Source organism: Lepidochelys olivacea, assembly GCF_965140295.1.
Source record: "Lepidochelys olivacea isolate rLepOli2 genome assembly, chromosome: 2".
Taxonomy (NCBI): domain Eukaryota; kingdom Metazoa; phylum Chordata; order Testudines; family Cheloniidae; genus Lepidochelys; species Lepidochelys olivacea.
The window spans coordinates 109,398,316-109,423,705 of record NC_140412.1 but is presented as its reverse complement, the minus strand read 5'-3'; the positions used below and the strand labels follow the sequence as shown (position 1 = coordinate 109,423,705).

General features: G+C 44.7%; 1 protein-coding gene across 1 annotated transcript in view; it reads right to left on the bottom strand.

Moving 5' to 3' along the window:
- MBOAT1 (membrane bound glycerophospholipid O-acyltransferase 1) overlaps positions 1 to 12,521 on the bottom strand; it is a 90,845-nt gene extending 78,324 nt beyond the window's left edge. The window contains exon 1 of the mRNA XM_084620976.1: positions 12,033 to 12,521. Within this exon, the coding sequence (XP_084477102.1) occupies positions 12,033 to 12,122 (90 nt within the window). The 5' untranslated portion in view covers positions 12,123 to 12,521. The remainder of the gene's footprint in view (positions 1 to 12,032) is intronic.
- Between the last annotated feature and the right edge of the window lie 12,869 nt (positions 12,522 to 25,390).

The following is a 25,390-nucleotide window of genomic DNA, read 5'->3' as shown; positions in this document are numbered from 1 at the left end:
CAACTTTTCTATAGCCAGTTCAGTGTGAGTCTTGCAATGAGGCAATAAATCTAACAGGGTGGATTTGATTTAAATCAAATTGATTTAAATCACTAGTCAGGAAGACTTGATTTAATCATGGTTTTCTACATAAAAGTCCATTCTTGTTGGTTGTTATAACCTTAATACATATTCTTCACAACTCAGAGATAGATGTAGGTTTCATTTTTAGAAGATACACACTATACATTTTTAAACAGTGATTTATTTTGAAAACTTTTCAGACTAGTTTTATAGCTATATCAGAAAATGAATGATTGTTTGGTTATTTCATTTACCAAATGTAAGTGAAGCAGGTATTTATGAAGTCATTGGAAGGTGAACTATCATTAATATTAACTATCTTTAGATAGGATTTTTCCTCAAAAAGCATTTTATCAAAAAAATACGATTTAAATTAAAAAAATCTGATTTTTTTTAATCATTGATTTTTATCCTAAAATCTAACAGTGCTACTGCTATTCAAAATAACAAATCAAGTTTTCATTTTCAGAGTGCAGCACATTAAAGAATTAAATGAAATGTAACAGTTCAGGACAGACATTAACAATTATTCCTGTATTTAAAAAAACAGCATTAAAATTTGTGTGTGGGCCATCTCATTCCCACTTGCACCCATTACAAAAATTTAATTTCTAGCCACAAAATGTAGTTGTATGTTTCAGGTTAAAGTCATCTACTAACTCACTTACTTCTCTGTCAAAAATCCTTATCTGTTTAGGATTCTAAAGACACAAGGTGGGTGAGACAATTTTTATTGGACCAACTTCTGTTGGTGAAAGAGAGAAGCTTTCAAGCTACACAGAGCTCTTCTTCAGCTTGTCTCTTTCCCCCAACAGAAGTTGGACCAATAAAAGATATTCCCTCATCTACCTTGTCTGTCTAATATCCTGGGAACAACCCTCCTACAACAAGACTAGAGTCCTAAACTCAGTTAATTTGATCAGTAATAAATTGTTGCATTTTTCTCGATTTACTCCTTGTTATGATACACAGCATCCCAATTAAGATTATTTTAGATTCATTTAGGAAAAAGAATCTCTAGTGGGTCATCTAGTCCATTCCATGGTATTAAGGCAGGATTCATTTCATTCTGCTCTATGCTACACAGCCTGGAAGAAAAATCTAAACAAATTAGTGACCGATGAACCTCAGAATATGGACAGTTCAGCTTGAATTTCAACAAACTTACCAAAGATTCTTACCCGGTCTCTTAGACCTGATTCTTATCTGGTCTCTTAGGGTATGTCTACACTACGAAATTAGGTCGAATTTATAGAAGTCGGTTTTTTAGAAATCGGTTTTATATATTCGAGTGTGTGTGTCCCCACAGAAAATGCTCTAAGTGCATTAAGTGCATTAACTCGGCAGAGCGCTTCCACAGTACCGAGGCAAGCGCCGACTTCCGGAGCGTTGCACTGTGGGTAGCTATCCCACAGTTCCCGCAGTCTCCGCTGCCCATTGGAATTCTGGGTTGAGATCCCAATGCCTGATGGGGCTAAAACATTGTCGCGGGTGGTTCTGGGTACATATCGTCAGGCCCCCGTTCCCTCCCTCCCCCCGTGAAAGCAAGGGTAGACAATCATTTCGCGCCTTTTTTCCTGAGTTACCTGTGCAGACGCCATACCACGGCAAGCATGGAGCCTGCTCAGGTAACCGTCACCCTATGTCTCCTGGGTGCTGGCAGACGCGGTACGGCATTGCTACACAGTAGCAGCAACCCCTTGCCTTGTGGCAGCAGACGGTACAGTACGACTGGTAGCCGTCATCGTCATGTCTGAGGTGCTCCTGGTCGCCTCTGTGAGGTCGATCAGGAGCGCCTGGGCAGACATGGGCGCAGGGACTAAATTTGGAGTGACTTGAGCAGGTCATTCTCTTTAGTCCTGCAGTCAGTCCTATTGAACCGTCTTATGGTGAGCGGGCAGGCGATACGGACTGCTAGCAGTCGTACTGTGCCATCTTCTGCCGAGCAGCCATGAGATGTGGATGGCATGCAGTCCTTCTGCACCGTCTGCTGCCAGCCAAAGATGTAAAAGATAGATGGAGTGGGTCAGAACAAGAAATAGACCAGATTTGTTTTGTACTCATTTGCCTCCTCCCCTGTCTAGATCACACTGCACTCACTCACAGAGAAGGTGCAGCGAGGTAAATCTAGCCATGTATCAATCAGAGGCCAGGCTAACCTCCTTGTTCCAATAACAACGATAACTTAGGTGCACCATTTCTTATTGGAACCCTCCGTGCAGTCCTGCCTGAAATACTCCTTGATGTACAGGCACACCCTTTGTTGATTTTAGCTCCCTGAAGCCAACCCTGTAAGCCGTGTCATCAGTCGCCCCTCCCTCCGTCAGAGCAACGGCAGACAATCGTTCCGCGCCTTTTTTCTGTGCGGAAGCCATACCAAGGCAAGCATGGAGGCCGCTGAGCTCATTTTGGCAATTAGGAGCACATTAACCACCACACGCATTATCCAGCGGTATATGCAGCACCAGAACATGGCAACGCGATACCGGGCGAGGAGGCGACGTCAGCGCGGTCCCGTGAGTGATCAGGACATGGACACAGATTTCTCTGAAAGCATGGGCCCTGACAATGCATGCATCATGGTGCTAATGGGGCAGGTTCATGCTGTGAAACGCCGATTCTGGGCTCGGGAAACAAGCACAGACTGGTGGGACCGCATAGTGTTGCGGGTCTGGGACGATTCCCAGTGGCTGCGAAACTTTCGCATGCATAAGGGCACTTTCATGGAACTTTGTGACTTGCTTTCCCCTGCCCTGAAGCGCATGAATACCAAGATGAGAGCAGCCCTCACAGTTGAGAAGTGAGTGGCGATAGCCCTGTGGAAGCTTGCAACGCCAGACAGCTACCGGTCAGTTGGGAATCAATTTGGAGTGGGCAAATCTACTGTGGGGGCTGCTGTGATGCAAGTAGCTCACGCAATCAAAGATCTGCTGATATCAAGGGTAATGACCCTGGGAAATGTGCAGGTCATAGTGGATGGCTTTGCTGCAATGGGATTCCCTAACTGTGGTGGGGCTATAGACGGAACCCATATCCCTATCTTGGCACCGGAGCACCAAGCCGCCGAGTACATAAACCGCAAGGGGTACTTTTCGATAGTGCTGCAAGCTCTGGTGGATCACAAGGGACGTTTCACCAACATCAACGTGGGATGGCCGGGAAAGGTGCATGATGCTCACATCTTCAGGAACTCTGGTCTGTTTCAAAAGCTGCAGGAAGGGACTTTATTCCCAGACCAGAAAATAACTGTTGGGGATGTTGAAATGCCTATATGTATCCTTGGGGACCCAGCCTACCCCTTAATGCCATGGCTCATGAAGCCGTACACAGGCAGCCTGGACAGTAGTCAGGAGCTGTTCAACTACAGGCTGAGCAAGTGCAGAATGGTGGTAGAATGTGCATTTGGACATTTAAAGGCGCGCTGGCACAGTTTACTGACTCGCTTAGACCTCAGCGAAACCAATATTCCCACTGTTATTACTGCTTGCTGTGTGCTCCACAATATCTGTGAGAGTAAGGGGGAGACGTTTATGGCGGGGTGGGAGGCTGAGGCAAATCGCCTAGCTGCTGGTTACGCGCAGCCAGACACCAGGGCGGTTAGAAGAGCACAGGAGGGCGCGGTACGCATCAGAGAAGCTTTGAAAACCAGTTTCATGACTGGCCAGGCTACGGTGTGAAAGTTCTGTTTGTTTCTCCTTGATGAAACCCCCCGCCCCTTGGTTCACTCTACTTCCCTGTAAGCTAACCACCCTCCCCTCCTCCCTTTAATCATTGCTTGCAGAGGCAATAAAGTCATTGCTGCTTCACAGTCATGCATTCGTTATTCATTCATCACACAAATAGGGAGATGACTACCAAGGTATCCCAGGAGGGGTGGTGGAGGAGGGAAGGAAAATGCCACACAGCACTTTAAGCACAGCACTTTAAAAGTTTACAACTTTAAAATTTATTGAATGACAGCCTTCTTTTTTTTGGGCAATCCTCTGTGGTGGAGTGGCTGGTTGGCCGGAGGCCCCTCCACCGCGTTCTTGGGCGTCTGGGTGTGGAGGCTATGGAACTTGGGGAGGAGGGCGGTTGGTTACAGAGGGGCAGCAGTGGCAGTCTGTGCTCCAGCTGCCTTTGCTGCAGCTCAACCATACACTGGAGCATACTGGTTTGATCCTCCAGCAGCCTCAGCATTGAATCCTGTCTCCTCTCATCACGCTGCTGCCACATTTGAGCTTCAGCCCTGTCTTCAGCCCACCACTTACTCTCTTCAGCCCTCCACCTTTCCTCCCGGTCATTTTGTGCTTTCCTGCACTCTGACATTATTTGCCTCCACGCATTCGTCTGTGCTCTGTCAGTGTGGGAGGACAGCATGAGCTCGGAGAACATTTCATCGCGAGTGCGTTTTTTTTTTCTTTCTAAGCTTCACTAGCCTCTGGGAAAGAGAAGATCCTGTGATCATTGAAACACATGCAGCTGGTGGAGAGAAAAAAAAAGGGACAGCGGTATTTAAAAAGACACATTTTATAAAACAGTCGCTACACTCTTTCAGGGTAAACCTTGCTGTTAACATTACATACATAGCACATGTGCTTTCGTTACAAGGTCGCATTTTGCCTCCTCCCACCGCGTGACTACCCCCTCAACCTTCCCCCCTCCCTGTGGCTAACAGCGGGGAACATTTCTGTTTAGCCACAGGCAAATAGCCCAGCAGGAATGGGCTCCTCTGAGTGTCCCCTGAAGAAAAGCACTCTATTTCAACCAGGTGACCATGAATTATATCTCACTCTCCTGAGGATAACACAGAGAGATAAAGAACGGATTTTGGTTGAATGCCAGCAAACATACACTGCAATGCTTTGTTCTACAGTGATTCCCGAGTACGTGTTACTGGCCTGGAGTGGTAAAGTGTCCTACCATGAAGGACGCAATAAGGCTGCCCTCCCCAGAAACCTTTTGCAAAGGCTTTAGGACTACATCTAGGAGAACCGCAAATGCCAGGGCAAAGTAATCCTTTCACATGCTTGCTTTTAAACCATGTATAGCATTTTAAAAGGTACACTCACCAGAGGTCCCTTCTCCGCCTGCTGGGTCCAGGAGGCAGCCTTGGGTGGGTTCGGGGGGTACTGGCTCCAGGTCTCGGGTGAGAAACAGTTCCTGGCTGTCGGGAAAACCGGTTTCTCCGCTTGCTTGCTGTGAGCTATCTACAACCTCCTCATCATCATCATCTTCTTCGTCCCCAAAACCTACTTCCGTATTGCCTCCATCTCCATTGAAGGAGTCAAACAACACGGCTGGGGTAGTGGTGGCTGAACCCCCTAAAATGGCATGCAGCTCATCATAGAAGCGGCATGTTTGGGGCTCTGACCCAGAGCGGCTGTTCGCCTCTCTGGTTTTCTGGTAGGCTTGCCTCAGCTCCTTCAGTTTCATGCGGCACTGCTTCGGGTCCCTGTTATGGCCTCTGTCCTTCATGCCCTGGGAGATTTTCACAAAGGTTTTGGCATTTCGAAAACTGGAACGGAGTTCTGATAGCACGGATTCCTCTCCCCAAACAGCGATCAGATCCCGTACCTCCCGTTCGGTCCATGCTGGAGCTCTTTTGCGATTCTGGGACTCCATCATGGTCACCTGTGCTGATGAGCTCTGCATGGTCACCTGCAGCTTGCCACGCTGGCCAAACAGGAAATGAGATTCAAAAGTTCGTGGTTCTTTTCCTGTCTACCTGGCCAGTGCATCTGAGTTGAGAGTGCTGTCCAGAGCGGTCAGAATGGAGCACTCTGGGATAGCTCCCGGAGGCCAATACCATCGAATTGTGTCCACAGTACCCCAAATTCGAGCTGGCAACGTCGATTTAAGCGCTAATCCACTTGTCAGGGGTGGAGTAAGGAAATCGATTTAAGAGCCCTTTAAGTCGAAATAAAGGGCTTCATTGTGTTGACGGGTGCAGGTTTAAATCGATTTAACGCTGCTAAATTCGACCTAAAGTCTTAGTGTAGACCAGGGCTTAGACCTTTTCAAAAGCTGGGCTACAAATGTCACATAAACGGGCTTGTGGATGATAATTCAGCTCACTCTCTTCTTCCTGGTTCTTGCCAGGACTAGAATAGGGCAAAACTGAAAACAGATAGCTACAGATTTAACTGAAGTTTTCTGAGCTTCCACAAAGATTTGGTATTACATTTGAGACCAAAGTTTAGGATGATTTATACTTTATCCAAATGGAAAATCTCTATCACACATCCTCCTCACAACTGATGCCTAAGCAGTTTTAGTGCAAAAGCCATTCAAATCACTGTCAGTAAGACGTCCCCAATACATTTTGTTCAGAGACTTAGATGAAAGTGTGCTTGGCCTGTAATCATTTGAGTGAGTGTTCCATTTAAACTGCTGCCAAGACACAAACATGAAGTCCAGCTGCAGTGAATGAATTCAAGTAAAAAATAGGTGTGTTAATAACCATGTATAACACACATAGAAAACATCAATCATTCATAGATACTAAGGTCAGAAGGGACCATTATGATCATCTAGTCCAACCTCCTGCACAACACAGGCCACAGAATCTCACCACCCACTCCTGCGAAAAACCTTTCACCTATGTCGGAGCTACTGAAGTCCTCAAATCGTAATTTAAAGACTTCAAGGAGCAGAGAATCCTCCAGCAAATGACCCGTGCCCCATGCTACAGAGGAAGGCGAAAAACCTCCAGGGCCTCTTCCAATCTGCCCTGGAGGAAAATTCCTTCCCTACCCCAAATATGGCGATCAGCTAAACCCTGAGCATATGGGCAAGATTCACCAGCCAGATACTACAGAAAATTCTTTCCTGGGTAACTCAGATCCCACCCCATCTAACATCCCACCACAGGCCATTAGGCCTATTTACCATGAATATTTAAATTACCAAAATCATGTTATCCCAGTATGTCCCTCGGCCCGCGCTGCTTCCTGCAGCTCCCATTGGCCTGCAGCGGCAAACCGCAGCCAGTGGGAGCCACGATCAGCAGAATCTGCGGACGCGGCAGGTAAACAAACCAGCCCTGCCCACCAGGGGCTTTCCCTGTACAAGCGGCATCCCAAGTTTGGGAAACACCGCCATAGATAAAGGGACACAGTCAAATCCTAAACCGTTTGAACTCTGGCTGAAAGATCATCTTGCTTCCCTTGTGATATCACAGAAATTGCAGATAATGGAGGTACTCAAGCTAAAAGGCCCCTGGTTTAAAAGGGAGGGGAAGCTGTGGGAGTGCATTCTCTCTGAAGAGGCCTTGACACTGTAACTCACTTTGCTAAAAGTCAACAAATCCAGGCACTGTCAAACTAAGTTGGGGGCATGCTAAAACGCTCACCAGGGAGGATTAAACTGAGGTTTTGAGATGGGCATTTATGGTGGGTGGAGGGGGCTGCTGAAAAGGGAATTTGGGTTATCAAATAGACTATGCTGTGAAGGAGCCTTGAGTGGTAACGTTTTTTCTAATTTCAGAGTGGTAGCCATGTTAGTCTGTATCAGCAAAAACAAGGAGTCCAAGGACTCCTCGTTTTTTCTAATAAGATATTTATCTTTTGTTTGTATTTGTAACATTTGTACATGGGTTAAGCATTGTACATGGATAAAAATACACAGTCAAGTCCTTGCAGACATACATTTAACATACTTGTACAGTGCAGTTAAGCACATCTACTTTTATAACTTAATATTGTCTAAAAGATTTCTATTACTCCAAGTCTGCTCTTTAATTTGTTGTATCTGACTCCAATTTACGCTGCGGGGCTGTGGTAGAACTGGTGACTTTGAGCATATCAGGTGGAAGTGTTCTTTTGCCTTATATTACTGGAGGTGTATACTGTGGTGAGCCAATATTTTTAAAACAGAAATCAGCTATTCAAGGCTTGCTTTACTGGCTATAATGATGTCCTAAACACTGTATTATTTTTATCCTCTTTTGCATCTGGTACTCTTGCAGCTAAAGAAGTACTGCCACAGAATCATGCTCCAATTAATGAAAGGTTTGTTAAATAGAAGGATATGTTATCTAATGGAAACTTACAATTAAAAAAAGAATATATACCATTTATGTGGAGACATGGCAACTCTTTACTATGTATGTAAACCAGCAAACCTTGCTAGCATCTCATATTAATATAATGTTTGGTCAGTAATAGTTTTAGTACTGTCTAATTTCTAGATGTGTTGACTAATTAGATGCTCTTTAGAACTCTGCATTATTTTGAAACATGATTCATCTTTTCATTTTTAAAAAGGAGGAAAAAAACTATGTAAAAATGTCATTCTCTTACTCTACACATATGCTCCACGCACTTGTTCAAGATGATTATTTTACCTACATACATTTTTCCCCTATTGTTGTTACAGCAGAGCCAATACAGCTATGAAAGAACATGCCAGATTCTATTTTAACTCAGGCTTCATCAACAGAATGGCCAGCTGAGGGCAGACTGCAGAATCTTTATTAGGAGTCATGTGAAAGTTAGAAAACAAACACATACAGCTTGATTTTTACATCCCCAGCTCAGCTTGTGGTCCTGGCATTTATCGCAGGGTGAAATTCTCCCAGAGGCAGATGGGCCAGGGAAGAGCCGCAATATAAAGAAACTATCACAATTCCATTGTGCTCTGGTGGGTGGATGCACAGCAGGCATGCAGGGTACTCCCAGAGCCCTTTTTAGTAGCAATGCTGAGCTCCAGACAGGCACTAGGGGAGCAGGATGGGTGTGGACAGATTTCAAGATCTGCACTGAACCCATAGCCACAGATGCATGTAGACTAGAGGACACATAAGGTTAATTTCCCTTATAACAGGCAAGAGCCTGATTTAGAAGCCATGGAGGGACCATTAATATTTTAATAAAGGATTCCTACAAGATGTTTCCCTTTATACGCACGATTTATAATAAACGCTATGTTCTTTTAGCCAGAGAGGCAAGTTCTGCATAAAAAAGGGATTAAAAACTGAACAATCCATATTTATTTTTTCATTTAAACAAAAACCCTCTCCCCCACCAAAGGAAGAAGGCAACACCACCTGGCAAACAAGCTTATATTTAGCACAAAGGTTGGAAGTGTTTGCATTTTGTTCCTATCTATATTGACACTATTGCACAGAGCTTAATCTATATCATTTGAAGAGAGGCTAGGTGTGTAAAGCTCTTGTGGGGAGCTCTGGGCATGTCCTACCTCAGGGAAATCTGAAAATCTTTGACACTTGGCACAAGCTGGTGCATTCCAAAGGCAAAAAAAAAAAAAAAAAAAAAAAAACAATCAGATCTTAGAAGTATTCTTATGAGTCCCATGAATCAGTCTTCTTGCAGAAATATTTAAGCAGATTCCATAAGAGGAAGGCACATCACCCCAATCTTTCTGAAAAATTCTGGAGGAATTATAACACAGGGCTTTCATAACTGTCACGAGCCCCTCTCATTACAGCTGACAGGGTGACCACCCAATTCCTTATTTAAAGGGACACTGACCATTTTACACATTCATTTGAAGCTTATGATAACTGCATTGTATTTTTCTGTTGCCCTAAAGTATATGCTTGAGAGACAAGTATATGATATGCTAAGAGAAATAGAGTGAAATAAAGTGGTGTTCCTTATTTTTCATGCGTTTTTTCTCTTATTTCCATCCAACAATTGTGGTCACCCTACCTGCTACCCCACTCCCTCTCGTGTGTATGTGTGTTTCATTATGTCCACTACAATCCCTATAAAGTTCCCTAAACAATGACCATTCAGGCTTTGGGCAATGAGGGGGATAAGTGGTGAATTTTGTCCATAGAGAATATAGTCTTTATGTCATCTTCACTGAAGGGAGGAATATATTTTTGAAAGCTATTCACTTTTCAGTCAGTCTGTCGAATACTCTTTGTACTGTACACTGATGTATGCCGTCCCGGCCAATACGTACTGTTTGTATATGGTTCCTTTAACACTGTTTTAAAAATGTTTCCATCCCATAATACCTTTAAAAATAAGAAAGGAAGAAAAAGAAAAAAACTCTTTGTCCTGCCTCTAAAGTAAGCAGACTGGACTAGCAGATACGTTCACAGATAGGTTTACAGGTAGAATTTACAATAAATCCTGTTTTTTCCTGTAGTTACTAAATACTAGAAATACCAATCTTTTAAAAATATTATTTTTTAGTAAAAAAACCCCACATTATCTGTACGCATGCACAAATTTAAAGTTGCATGTATAGCCTTAGGAGTTTAAGTTGAGGGGGAAGGGAGCAGGGGCTGAAAATTTCTTTTTTATTATTAATTTATAAAAACAATAGCCAAAACGGTGCATAGATCCTGAATGAGTAAAAGAGAACAAGTCAATCTTAATATCCTGGTTTTTGTTGATTTCAACACCTACTCTAAATCTTTGTTGTCTTGGTTTATCTCACAGCACAATCTCAACTACTGAACACATCAGTCTGCTGATATAGCAAACTTCCAGGCTGAACTTCCTCATTGCTGAAAGAATGTAGAAAGGGCAGTAGGTGTGTGTATGCTTGAAAAATGATAAAGAGAAAAGACCAACCGATGTTTTCTCTACCTTTTAGAGGTCAATTTCACAATGAGCCTACAAATGAACATGTGATAGCACAACCCCATATATCATGCCATGCATGAGTGCTCTGAACACTCTTGCATTCCTGTAAGATGCTTTTCTAATATTTTTTTTATTTTGAGAATTGATTACACATCTCAGCACAGGTATTTTGGGGATCAACAGTCCCTTATTATTACGGAAGTCCCTTTTCCTAATCTCCCTTCCAAGGAGGTATAGTCTGGAACAACAGCTGAAGTAATTGGCTACAATTTTATGAGCTACAACACTCAACCCCTGTCCCCTGACACAAAATGTATTCAAATAGCTGCTTTGGTTAGTCAGCTGCTAAGTGACTATGAGGCAAATACCACCATCACCATCCCCCAAAAAAGTGTTAAACTTTCCCTTATTTAGTTCAATATCACTACTTGTAGCAGCATTAATCCCTAAAGAATACTATGACTCTGAACAGTGGGAAGAGCCATGTATAGCTACCTAAGTAATAATAGCTCAAATAAGTGCTAACAAGACAGATAACAGAATTTATTTTTAAATATAAACAAAAATTGTGGAACTAACAAGACACCTGCCAAACTTCAGTGCTTGCTCACTTTGCTTTCTACTACACAGCATCCCCATCTTTCATTCGTACATATCTATTTACCCTGTAAAATCTTCAGCGCAAGGACTTTGTCTTCAGGCTGTCTGTAAAATGCCTTTAACACATTTGATGTCATATAATTATAGTTGTAATTTATAACTAATAAAGCATCCTGAGTTCCTCAAAGTCTACACAGGTTATGCCAGGGTTTTAAAAGTATGTTTTTATGCACGGACAAGAAATATCTTTTAAAATACAAACTGAATTTCAGAATCTAAAGCCATAAGTGGAGAAAAATAGTAGTGTCTGCTCTGCAATCTGTACACATGTTGTGCCCATTTTCCTTTTTTCTTAAAAATAAAATCACAAAGATTCTTGACTTTCTGATCTCTTCTGGCTGCCCTTTCAAATTAACCTTATCTGTCTTTTAACATATATGCCCATTACAAGTTATCTGATCTGTGCATTTTGACCTTGCCTAGGTTTGTTTCTTGAGGTACCGAGACAGACCACCTTTGCAAAATGTCATACGAAATAACTGATCTGTGGCAAACCTCCTCTCTCACATACAGAGCCCTATGTAAAATATCCCATGCAATGTATCTAATAGGTCGCAAATTACTCTTGTACGGCGTGGTCTGACACACATGTACTGATACACATATAAGCTTGCAAAATAAGCCTGGTCTAGCCCAGATCTCCAGTCCCGTCGCATCATACTGAAGGTTATTAGTTCCTCCCAACGTCTTCTCCCTCCCGTTCCCCAGGCACAACCGGCCCCTTGCTGGGGCACCCCTGATCCCCGTCATCTGTGTCGGTTTTACCTGGTCCAGCGGGATGCCCAGCAGCTGGCTGAGCGGGTGCAGCAAGGTGGAGCCCGTGGTTCGGTAGGGGACGCCGGGTGCCTCTGCCATCCTGCATCCCTCCCGCCTGGGCCTCCCTCCGCTCCTAGCCACCGCAGCGCCGGGGCCGGCCGGAGCCCCGCACACACACACACACACACACACACACACACACGTGCGCCCGGCCGATGCAGCGGCGGCGGCGGCGCTTAGGCTCTGCCCCTCCGGCGGCCGCGGGTTGGTTGCGATGCCCGCTCCCGGCTTCCTACTCGGCGGGGGGAACTGGGCGGCGGCCGAAGCAGCATCCTCCAGGCGGAGCCTCAAGACAACCGCCCGGGGCTGGAGGGGGAGCTGGCTGGCGGCCAGACCCCGCCCGCTCGCCCGCCGGAGCCAGCGGGGACGTGCCCATAGGCGGAGCCGCCAGTCACTCGGCGCGCTGGGCGGAGGCCGGAGCGGGCGGGAGCTGGAGTCAGTGGAAGCGCGCGGAGGGCCGCGGGGGCCGCTGGGTGCGCGCGGGAAGCGAGCGGAGCCCCTGGGCGCGGGACACTCGCCGGGCTCCTGCCCGTTACTCCGCCCGCTGAAACGTCACCTGCGCCGGCCCGCTTACTGCTGCGGGGGCTGCGCCCGCCTCTGGGGAAGCACAGACACTCCCGCCCCCCCCCTCCCCCCCGCTGGCAGGGGCTGCCTGGCAGGCGTCTCTGGGCAGCTGGTCCGCACCTCGGCAAAATGATCCTGGAGCAGCGGGTGAGGGGTGAAGCGAGGGGAGCCCTTCACTTGGAAACTGGCATCTAATGCCCCCGCATCCCGTGTGAAACACCGAGTCATTAAAAAAAACCCAAAAACCATTTTCTAGGGCTAATCATGCCCATCACAACTTTATCAAGAATAAAACACTGGGGGAAGAGAGGGGGTGTCCCTGCCATATAAGGTTGTCCCATGCTGTTCGTACAGTTCTCTTTTTTTCTCTTGAAGGGTAAATGCTCACCTTGCAGCTGCCCAGGTTTGTGTCTGGCAAAAATCCCTAGGGAATGTGGGACCTGTAGAAACTGTCACACAATTTAGGTATATACGGCTGAAGAGTAGTCTTTCAGGATGGGAAATTGTACAAAAAATGCCAAGGGATTCCATTTTTTTGAATGGCATGGATAGAATAACCAGGAAGAGCTATCTCCCACTTCTGCAAAAGTTAGTCGTTGTTGGTGTTTATTCATACCTACTGTCAGATGCCACTTCTACTTTTTGGGAAACAGCTGACACATTATGTATTTTTCTTGTTATTTCTTGTTACCCCTGACCTTATTAATGACACTAAGATTGTACTGATAAACAGCATGTGATCCACACATTCAACCCAGAATATAAATACAATTTTCAGCACATCTAGCCTATAGGAATGTAGGGCTGGAAGGGCCCTCAAAAGGTCATCTAGTACACACGCACATGCTGAGGTAGGACCACGTACACATACACACCACCCCTGACGTGTTTTTCTAACCTGTTCTTTAAAACCTCCAGTGATGGGGATTCCACAAGCATCCCTTCTTCAATAAACTTTTCTAGTGCTTAACTATCCTATAGTTAGTAAAAGCTTTCTAAGGAATATAGTTTCCTCTTCAGCTTAAGATAAGCTTTAGTACAGAGGTTCTCAAACTGTGATCCGTGGACCACCAGTGGTCCGCAAGCTGCATTCAGGTGCTCCAGGGATAGTTCCCTCCAAGGTGCACACCTGGGTGGCCGCACACGAGAGAATGAAGGGCCAGCCACCTAATTAGTGGAGCCACACAGGAGTGGTTCCACTAATTAGGTGCCTGGACCCTAGAGAAGACGCACATGTAGGTGAGGTGGTGGCCTTGGGGGGAATAAGGGGTAGGTGTGAGGTGGCAGTAGGGCGAGAAGAGAGGTTGCGGGGGGGGGGGGGGGGGATTTGGGATGTGCAGGGCTGCGGCGGCCAGAGAAAGAGGCAACTTTCCCCAGCTCCGGGGCTGCGGCTGCTGGGGAGAGATGCCCCTCCTTCCCAGCCTCAGCTCTGTGGCTGCTGCACTGGGGGAGAGAGGGAGAAACCCCCCTCCTTCCTTGCCCCAGCTCATGGACTGCCGCAGTGGGGGAGAGAGGCACATTCATTACATTAGAAAGGTAAGACTACTGATATTAAAATATGAGTTGTATGCTTTTATTTGTAGAACAAAAAATGTTAATTACGAAGGGTTTTTTTATATAGCGCTTTTATCCAAAGTGCTTTACAATAGTTAGCTAACAGTACAGACAACATTTCGAAAGATCATTAAGTGGTCTGCCGAGACCCTCAGCAATTTTCAAATTGTCTGCGGAAAAAAAAGTTTGAGAACCACTGCTTTAGTATACTTGGTCAGACATATCAATGTATATATCAAATATCTTCTAAGTGCCTGGTCTCAGCAGCTATTTCCCCAAAGAAATGGCATAGCTTTTCCTCTCAAGTATTGCCTACTCTCCAGTTCTGTTAGCTCTCTAAATCTCAAATGAATCTGTATCAGCCACACTTTAGAATTCTCAAACAGCATATTTGAGGCAAGTCCTGTTAGCATGTTAAATGTGCAGTCACTCCATCTGGTTCCCTAAAACAAGAAGTAACAGCAATGCACACACACTCTAACTGTAATAATAACTATATACATAATAAAATAGTAATATTGTATCGGAAGTATGGTAGGCACATTACGGACATATGAGGAGAGTAATTGAAGGCTGCATAGTTTTGCATTGCTTTGACTGGCCAATGAACTCTTCCAGGCAGTCTCATTAATATATAAACCTTGTCTTTATTCAGACATTTAATCACTTAAACACAATTTGTAACATTCAAGTTAGGTGGTGCAATGTTGATCATAACTGACAGAGAGGCAGGATGATCCAGTCATTAGGGTGCAAGCATTGCACATATAGGGCTTGAGCTAAATTCCTTTCTCAATAAGTCTGTGTGACCTTGGGCAAGTCATTTACTGTCTGTGTGCCTCAGTTCTCCATTTGTAAAATAGGGATACAGTAGAACCTCAGTGTTAAGAATACCAGAGTTACAAACTGACCAGTCAACCACACACCTCATCTGGAACGAGAAGTATACAATCAGGCAGCAGCAGAGACACACAAAAAAAGCAAATAAATACATTGTGTTAAACATAAACTACTGAAAAAAAAAAGGGAAAGCAGCATTTTTTTCTGCATAGCAAAGTTTCAAAGCTGTGTTAAGTCAATGTTCAGTTGTAAACTTTTGAAAGAAAAACCATAATGTTTTGTTCAGAGTTATGAACATTTCAGAGTTACAAACAACCTCCCTTCCCCAAGGTGTTGTTAACTGTAGTAGCACTTCACTATCTCACAGGGATGTTATGAGGATAAATACATTAAAGGTTGTGATGTGCTCAGATACTACGGCGTCGAGGGCCACATAAGTAGTTAAGATAGATAGTCAGATACTGGTCCCAGTAGGATTTACTCACAACTAAGTGATTCAACGCTGAATACAACTTATCCTTGTTAAAACTGGAAATCTTTAAAGGAATTTACCTCTCTGTAATTTTCATAAATCAATCATGATCCACTTATCTGAAAGTGCTGAAAATTCTCTTTCTTAAGACTACAAAGATGGATCTGTTTTACTAGTCTTTTGTCATAAAAAGTTCTTTCAAGTCAAGCTTGACTTTTCCTCTTTAGTACATCTTCTACAATTTTCTGATATCCTCTGCTATGGCTGAACTGGGATGAGCATTTTGTAACAAACCCGAGAATTTAGTATTTGGAATATAAGAACCGTTTTCATGGACTTTTAAAATCAAATATTAATCATTCATACTGAACATTCAGTTTTGCATTTGCTCACTTTACTGTGTATTTTGTTAATGTATCAAAGTATATAATTCCATGTTGTATGTAATACAGACTACAATACATTTCAAGAATAGTAAAGCTCACAAGTAGATGTTTACCACATGCACCCTGTTAATTTCAATTAATACTATAAGCATGGAAGGAATCCTTCTGTAGTTTGTATGTGTATTGTTTGTGACTATCATAATTTCATTACAGATCAGGAGATCACTTTCTCAGTGGGAGGGAAAGAAAAGAGTCTGCAAAATTAACTCAGTCTCCTAGAAGACAAAAGACCTAATGCTTTTAGAGTGAGTCACATGCTATAAAGCCTATGCTCTGCTCAGTGATTTTGGATTTCTTTAATTTGGTATTATTAAATCCTGATTCCAATTCAGTATTATTTGAGAATATTAAAGATTATTCTTTAACCAGGATAAACTGCAGGGTGCAATCCACTTTTTTACACTGGTACAGCCTGTCTATGCTTGGGATTTATGCCTGTGCAACTACACTGATGACTGATGCAAAAAAAAAAAAAAACAGTGTACACAAGACTATCAATCACTTCTCTCAGTTGCTCAACTTTCAGTTTCCTGTGAAGCCACAATCACACCACAAGTTCTGAAGTCATCCATAGGGCTTCAGAGCCAGAATTTCTAATATTAAAAAAGAAGCAAAATTTAGAAACCAAATAAAAACACAGCCTGCTTCATGCATCATAATGAAGCCAAAAAGGGCACCGTTCTTTGCCTGGACTTGTAAATGGTAGCACTCACACATTATAAAACAGGATTTTGAACATTGCATACCACCATTTTTAGGCCATTACTGCAGTTTCAGCTACCATGACTGGTAATTATTTCAAGAGGAGAAAATGATAGCCCATCACAGAGCCTGAAACTGAGTCAGCCAGGAACCTTTGCGGTATGTCAGGTTCTGAAAATGTGTCAGCAGAACAAAAACGAACAGCAAGTTCCCCTTTCAACACAGTACTGCATTGTCTAGTTACAGTGTAAATACTTCTTGTGGCAGTAGCCAATGTTCTTGGTAGCAGTATACTCGGTTGGGTATAAGCCAAACTTACAAGCCAAACACATCAATTATTACTTTTCCTCCTCCTCATACTCTCTCACTTTTTCTCTAAAAAGAAAATATATATCCCCTGGGAAGCTGTTTCCCAAAACCACTTGCTATTTTGAGGTTTCCAGGAAATTAGATCTGCTGATTGATATGGCTATTTTGCATTTATCAACAGATTTGAATATTTTCCTTTAAAACAGCCTATGTAGAATGTTAATTCGGTAGCCAGATCCTCACTAGCCTGCCTGCAAATGAGAATCACTTTCTGGTGGCAGTGATCTGCAGGTGTCCTGCTCAGGGCACACAGTCATTTTTACAGCATGTGCCCACATTGTCCTACAACGCCATGCCCCTAGATATCATTATCCTATGCTAATAACTATTAACATATGCAAATTGTTCCCAGACTTGCAGGAGAGGAATGATGGTCTGAGACTCAGGGTCCAATGCCCCACTCTGTCAAAGATTTCCTGTGTGAGCCTGGCAAGTCACTGAATTTCTGCATGCCTCAGTTTCCCATCTGCAAAATGGGGATAATAGTACTTCCTTTCTTCTTTTTGGTCTTTCTTGTCTATTTAGATTGTGATCTCTTCAAGGCAGGGACAGTCTCTTCCTATGTGTTTTTACACATAGACACTGCTGTAACACAAATAATACTGTAGAGCAAGGGTTGGCAACCTTTGAGAAGTGGCATGCCAAGTCTTCACTAATTTAAGGTTTAGCATGCCAGTAATAAATTTAACATTTACAGGGGCCCCCCGACGGAACCCCACACTGGCAGCGGGCTGAGCAGTGCCAGCGGCCGGGACCCCGGCTGGCAGGGGTCAGCGGCCGGAACCCCAGACCAGCAGCGCGGGCGGCAGATGGAACCCCAGACCAGCAGCAGGCTGAGTGGGGCTGGCGGCCAGGACCCCGGCTGGCAGGGGCCAGCGGACGGAACCCCGACCGGCAGCGTGCTGAGCTGCTCAGCCGACTGCCAGTCTGGGGTTCCGTCCTCCGGCCCCTGCCAGCTGGGGTCCTGGCCGCCAGCCCCACTCAGCCTGCTGCCGGCCCGGGGTTCCGTCCATCCAGGCCAGCAGCAGGCTGAGCGGGGCCAGTGGGCGGGACCCTGGCTGGCAGCAGAGTGCCACTAAAAATCAGCTCACGTGCTGCCTTTGGCATGCGTGATGCAGGTTGCCAACCCATGCTCTAGAAGTTGTTTTTTACTTCTATATCAAACGGAGCAGATAATAAAAAATCTGACAAGATAGCCTGCGGTGATGGTGGTGCTGAAGAGAGCAGCACAGGGGGAAGTGATTTGAAGATTAAAGCCAAACTTCAGCAACAAAGAGCTGAAGTTCTTAAAAACAGACATTTTGGAGAAGGAGCCAGGGTTTTAGAAAACATCTCCCATTAACTGAATGTCCCTCAGAAGGAAAGGATACAGGAGCAATAGAGCCAAAAAAGTCATCACAGAGGGTGATCAGCTCACATATCAGTAACGGTGAAAGTGAAGACATGAGAGGATGTCCACAGGCAGCTCAAAGGCAAGTAAAGGCTGCTCAGACTTGGCTATTCAGAACTGGTGAGGGAAACACACTGAGGGACAGCAAAATGCAGAGAAACTTTAAGATTGTTATTTTTTATTTCTAATTTACTCTCATGTGCACTAAACTGATGCTGGCACCTTCACCCTGGAAAAATGAATCCTGTGAAAAGTGGAATGTATTCTTACTGCATCTCCATTGACGTACACACAACTTTCAACCTCTTCGCATTGTTTTCATAGGTGAAGTTATTCTTCCTCCAGCCACTATGCCATCCTTTAGAAAACAGGCACCTTAGAGTTTGTTCTCTTCTACCATCTAGAGGTGAAACTGTAAAACATACAGGAAATAAATTTGAGCTTTGCAGGGCAAGTTTTCATCTTCACGTAGATGAATAACTCTTGTTCTTTGTAATGTTTATTAAGGGTTTTCTCAAAATGAATGAAAAGAAAGAACTGCATTAATAGAGTTCGTATGTGTGTTTGTGTATTTCTAGTGGCTATTCAGTAGTGGGTTGCATTTTTATTTGTTTTTCTGCAATATTATTTTCCATTGATTCCTTTTGCACCAATAGCAGTGGCTAAAGGATATTGAAATGCCTAAGTTTATATTTAGCAGAAATATATCCTGGTGGTTTTTTAAAATATGTGGTCATGTGAGTTATAGTATAACTTTAGAAAGGAAAACTGAAACTTTGGAAAACCAAATAAGAACAGGTTTCAGAGTAACAGCCGTGTTAGTCTGTATTCGCAAAAAGAAAAGGAGTACTTGTGGCACCTTAGAGACTAACCAATTTATTAGAGCATAAGCTTTCGTGAGCTACAGCTCACTTCCTCAGATGCATATCGTGGAAACTGCAGCAGGCTTTATATATACACACAGAGAATATGAAACAATACCTCCTCCCACCCCACTGTCCTGCTGGTAATAGCTTATCTAAAGTGATCATCAGGTGGGCCATTTCCAGCACAAATCCAGGTTTTCTCACCCTCCACCCCCACACACAAATTCACTCTCCTGCTGGTGATAGCCCATCCAAAGTGACAACTCTTTACACAATGTGCATGACAATCAAGTTGGGCTATTTCCTGCACAAATCCAGGTTTTCTCACATCCCCCCCACCCCCATACACACACAAACTCACTCTCCTGCTGGTAATAGCTCATCCAAACTGACCACTCTTCAAGTTTAAATAAGAACAGGGTGTAACTGATAGCCATATCTGGGGTCGGGAAGGACTTTTCCCCCAGGTCAAATTGGCAGATTCTCCTTCCTCTGCAGCTTGGGGCGTGGGTCACTTTCAGGTTTAAACTGGTGTAAATGGCAGATTCTCTGTAACTTGAAGTCTTTAAACCATAAAGTAACTCAGCCAGAGGTTAGGTGTCTATTACAGGAGTGGGTAGGTGAGGTTCTGTGGCCTGCAATGTGCAGGAGTTCAGAATATAGATTATCACGATAATCTCTTCTGACCTTAAAGTCTATGAGTCTTATTTTCCCCCCACAAGCCCTCTCTCGTATCTTCTTTCTTGATCACTGTAGACAATATCACCATCCTGTCCCTCACTCAGATCCGTAACCTGGCATCTTCGACTCAGACTTCTCTAGTCTAGGTACTCACATCCAAGCTATGGATAAAATTTTCAGATTCTTTCTGCATATCCTCTCTAAAATATAGCCTTTACTACCCATCCACACAGCCAAAACTCTTGTTCAGGCTCTCATTGTATCACATCTCGCTTACTGCAGCGTTCTTCACTCCGGCCTTGATAAATGCAACCATGCCCCCACTTTGCATGCTGATGCAAAGACCATTTTCCTAGCTTGTTGCTTTGGCAATGCTCTCTCTTTGCATCCCTCCACTGACTCCCCCTTTTTAAAAATCACATCACACTCAGAAGTTACTTTTCTTCTCTTTGAAGGTCTTTCGCGGCCTATGCCAATCTCTCGTTCACTATTAAGATATTGATTCCCAGCCTCCATCACCTGCTTGTTAAGTTTTCAAACAAGTGGGCACCTTTGTGCTTTCTTCCGTGCTGCCCTTCACACTTGGGAGGGGCTCCTAGTAAACATCCACAAAACTAACCCATTAACCTCCTTCGTGTCCTTCCTAAAAAACTCTCATTTCACATGATGCCTTTCAAAACGCTTGGCAAAGGGTAGGCTGCTGGCATGCTGAGACCCCCCGAGTACCAGAGTGACCAATACGGTCTCATTTTAATTTGTACTCCCTCATTTGTCTGTAGCCATTTGTCTCTTGTCTTATACGTAGATTGTAAGTTTTTTGGGGTCTTTTTGTGCTGTATTTGTACAGAACCTAGCACAGTAGGGTCCTGGTCCGTGCCTGGGGCTCCTAAGCTCTCTGGAAATACAAATAAATAAATAAATAAAAGATTTAAAGCTTCTCAGGTATACATGAGTGGTGGAAGTCTGATTTTTTGGTTCAACAAACACCATTTGCTTTACTGGAAAGAATACAAGCACTTTAAATGAATTTAAGGCAGGACCTCAGCTGACTGATCTGTAAAATGATGATGTTGGTTTTAAAGGAAACTACTACACACTATCCTGAGCGGATCAATTGACTTTGCTATCTCAGAGAGAGAGCATCAAAAGGAAGATCACAGATATTACAAGAAACAAATTGAAGCCTTCATCTTCAAAGCTTCATATTAATGCTGTCTGTCAGGAGTTGCTCTGAGTTACCATACTAGCTGGCCATTTCTTGACACGTCCTTGGCAGTCTCCTGATGGCATGGTTCTTCCTCTTATATGGGAAAGGACACCTGGCTCAAGAAGTAAGTTTGAAAGAAAATCAGTCAGTCCAATAGCCAGCTGGCCTAGTAGTCAGGAAGTCGCTTCACAGTTCTTTTCAGGCTGCCTGTCCTGGAGGGGGCCCTGCCAGGTTGTATATGGTGGGCCTTAGTCTCTCCTGTGTCCCCCATCATTCCCCATTCAGGATTCTAGCAGGACAGAGAGGACAGGGAGCAGGGGAGGGGCATGCGGGCCCTCCCATTCCACCAAGTTCCAACCCAGGACCTAGGGTGACCAGATAGCAAAATCGGGATGTGGGTGGGGAGTAATAGGTGCCTATGTAAGAAAAAGCCCCAAATATCAGCACTGTCCCTATAAAATCAGGACATGTGGTCACCCTACCAGGGGGCCCTAAAGGGGTGTTGCAGTCTCTAGACCACTTGTTGGTTCATGCCAAGAAACTTACATTCCCTTGGGTCACTTCCTACCAGGCTGTGGCTCCTCCATTTGGGGCATGGTCACAGCCTTAGTAGTATCTGCTTTGTCTGCCACAGAATTATGTACCATTCTTTGGGGCCTGTCATGGGTTCTTGGCTCCAAAGGAAGATGGGGAGAACACAGATTACTGCTCTCGGAGAAATCTTACTGTAACCCTTCTGCCCGTCAGAGTTGGCAGCAACAAGGGCCGGGTTCAATATCTAGGGGTTCCATTCCAATAACACAATGCAAACCGGCTCGAGCCCCCACCCAGTGACCTGGGACCAATATATACCACCCCCGCTGGGCGCCTCCAAGAGGCAATACTTCCCCTCTCGCAAGCACATAGTCTGAGTGTAGCAAAAGTCTTTTAATAACAGAGAGAAACAATGTGGCATTATGTTGGGGAAACACCACCAACAGGATTCATAACACAACCCATGAGCAAAAAACCCACCCCAGGCAAATTGGGGGCATGCCCTTTTCCCTTTGGTTCTTGAGTCCAGCAACCCCAAATCACCCAAAGTCCCAAAAGTCCAATGCCCCAAAAGTCTCTGTCCCTGGTCAGGGCAGCCCCAGAGTTCGAAAGTTTATCGGCGGAGCTTTACCTCCCAACCTGGGTGGAAATGGGACAGGGGTAAGAGGCACCTTACGTGATCTGAAGCTGACCGCCCCATAGCTCCATAGCGGCGCTCCACTCCGCCAGCCGCCCCACAAACTCCTTCGCTTAGCTGCGCTCCGCTCCGCCAGCCGCCCCACGAACTCCTTCACTCAGCTGCGCTCTGCTCCGTCAGCCGCCCCACGTACTCCTTCACTCAGCTCCACGGCCCACAAGCAGCTCCTGCCATCCACACACTGCGCCGCGTTAAACTGCTTCACCAGCCGTCCCGCAAACTGCTCCACAATATATCTTCAGGCTCCCCCACTACTTAACACAACACTCAGTGATTTCAGCTCTTAGGTGAATTCAGCTTATAATAGGGGAGCCCCAGTGCTGGTGCACTGTCAGCCCAAAGTGAGCTCAGCAGCCTATAACTAGACTTCTAATGAAATCAAAATTAGCTCTGATATTCCACAGTGGAGAGAGGAGGAAGTGCAATTAGCATATAAGGCCCTCACCAGGGGGCCCATGCCACCAAGTATTAATACTTGTCCCCAGCCTCTCTCTATTCACACAGTTTTGGAACCCATGACCCTTGCCTAGCGAGTGCTACTTAGTTGATGGTGAATCCCTCCATCATAACAAAAGGCCACGTACAGTTCCAAGCACAGTTCCCATAATCAGGGTAATAACAATTTATTCTTCCTGCCCCAATAACAGAGACACTGGGGATCCCACAGCAGCCAAAGTGACCATTTGGGCAGCTATGGTCTCATTCTAGGCGTGGTGGGTGTGCCTATGCAAATGAGATCGGCCCCTGAAGTTCTTTTCCACAACTTGCCACACCTCACCACCAGATGTCAGGGTGGAGCTCATCCTGACACTGCTTACATTACCATTGCTACAGTTGCTTTGCCTACAGCTCCAGGCATCAGCCTCACTTCCTGGTGCAGCCTGTAACTCCTTTCCCCTCCGATTGGGCTACCAGTGTCCCTTTTAAACTGTCCATGCACCTGGAGCATGCCCTTCAGCGGGTGTGGGGCGGGGCCTCTCCAGCCCAGTATGGCTCTATGCCTTGCTCTACTTTAGTGTGGAGTCTGTAAAAGACATTGTGTATGTTCTACTTCTGCTCTGAGAGAAAATGCAAAAGTTATCAGCACTACCTGCAGCAATAGGTGAGCTGCCTGTGTCTTCTCTTCTAGCAGAGAATACATGTCATTCTTTGGTTTAATTTTTCTGGGGACTGAGCCTCTTTGTGATAGTCCACCAATAACTAGACAGCAAGGTCATGTATCTGTTCCAAGCCTAGAAGCTGCTACACCATTCATTAAACCTGCATTATACCAGCCTGTTATTCATGTAGCAGCGAATGCTTTAAACCAAAGTGTTAAGAGCTGATGCAAAGAGCTGCACAAAGGAAACCATTTGCAGTGCACAACAAGAAGTTTTATTGGTCCTGCAAAACCCAGGAACTACTCTATGTATACTTGTATGTCATCTACTGGCACCTTACCTATTAACTATTTACGATCTATCTCTTGGAACACATTGCAGAGTAATTCATTGATCTAAGGAGAAAGCATCATAGTTTGAGATGTGGTACAGTAGGCAGAAATAATTTCATCTTCTCAGTTATCTATGATCTGATCCAAGATATTTCACATGGTAAAAACAAAGATGCTAGAAAAAGAACAGCCAAGCCGTGTATTTATGTGATAGCTATAAAAACAGCTAAGAGCTAGCTGTAAATTCCACACCAGGGAATTCTCCTTACGTAGGTAGAGCCAGTATAGACAACTTCGCCCTTCCCTGCAATACTTTCCAAAGGGGCCCTGTACAGGGGAATGGGTTTGGCCAGAATATCATTACATGCTGGTTATTCTTGGCCGCTGCAGTGGCCCTTGGGGCCATGGGAAATCACCAAATTTCCCTAACTTATGCTGTGGGCCCAGTAAGTCGCAGAATACGGGCAAGTGCAAATGTAGCTCAAAGTCAACGTCTCTCCCTGCCTTCAGAGCAGAGTTTGGCTGGAATTGCTGATTGCGGGTGTGAAAGGTTCCCCCTGGGGTGCCACCTGGAACTGGGGTAACACTGAGCCATCTGACCCACTGGTCTGGGCTCCCTCTCACACTGTGCTGCTGTGACAAGTTGCAAAGCCCTCCAAGCTTGCACCTTCACCAGCACTCACACTGGTAGGGACACATCCAGCTGCAGTCACATGCAGGCTGTCTAATCACCAGCCTCAGACCCCAGAGCAGTACCATCAAATCTGGCTAGTATATGGGTTTAACACCCGATCTGCCTCTCCCTCAATGTGAAGAGGACCATGCACACTTGTGGTAACCAAGCTGAGATTTTCCCCAGACACATTTGTCAAATGCAGACTGGTTTGGATTAAAACATAAAATAAGTTTATTAACTACAAAAGTACAGATTTTAAATGATTATAAGTGATAGCAAACAGATCAAAGCAGATTACCTAGTAAATAAACAAAAACGCAAACTGAGCTTAACATACTAGATAGGGTGAGAATTTGCTAATTCATATCCTACCTGAGTGATAACAGGCTGGCAGATTCTTAAGGCACAAGCAGCCTTAGTTATGCAGCTTGGGTTTCCCAAGTTTTCATACACAGAAATCCCTTTAACCTGGGACCATCAATTTCCCCCTGTTCAGTCTTTATTCCTCAGGTGTTTCCAGGTCTGCTTTTGTAGGAAGAGTGAGGTCCCCCCATGATGTCATTTTCCCCCTTTTATATCTTCTGACTTGCTGGAAAGCTCTTTTGCTCTTACCTGGGTCAAACAGTTCCCATTGTGTAGCGCTATCTCTGAGAGGTTTCTATTGTACACAGTTCCTGGGCTAATCCTTGTGCTTGTGTGCATCTCCTTAATAAGCCATTAACATTGTTTGGCCTTTTTACTGTTGTACCTGAAAGGCTGCTTGTGGGTGTTTTCAACCTCACAACATGTTTCAGTAACACATACATAGCCAAACTCCATAACTTCATATACGATGATAGCACATATATTCCAACAAGATATTAATGTCTAGCAGATC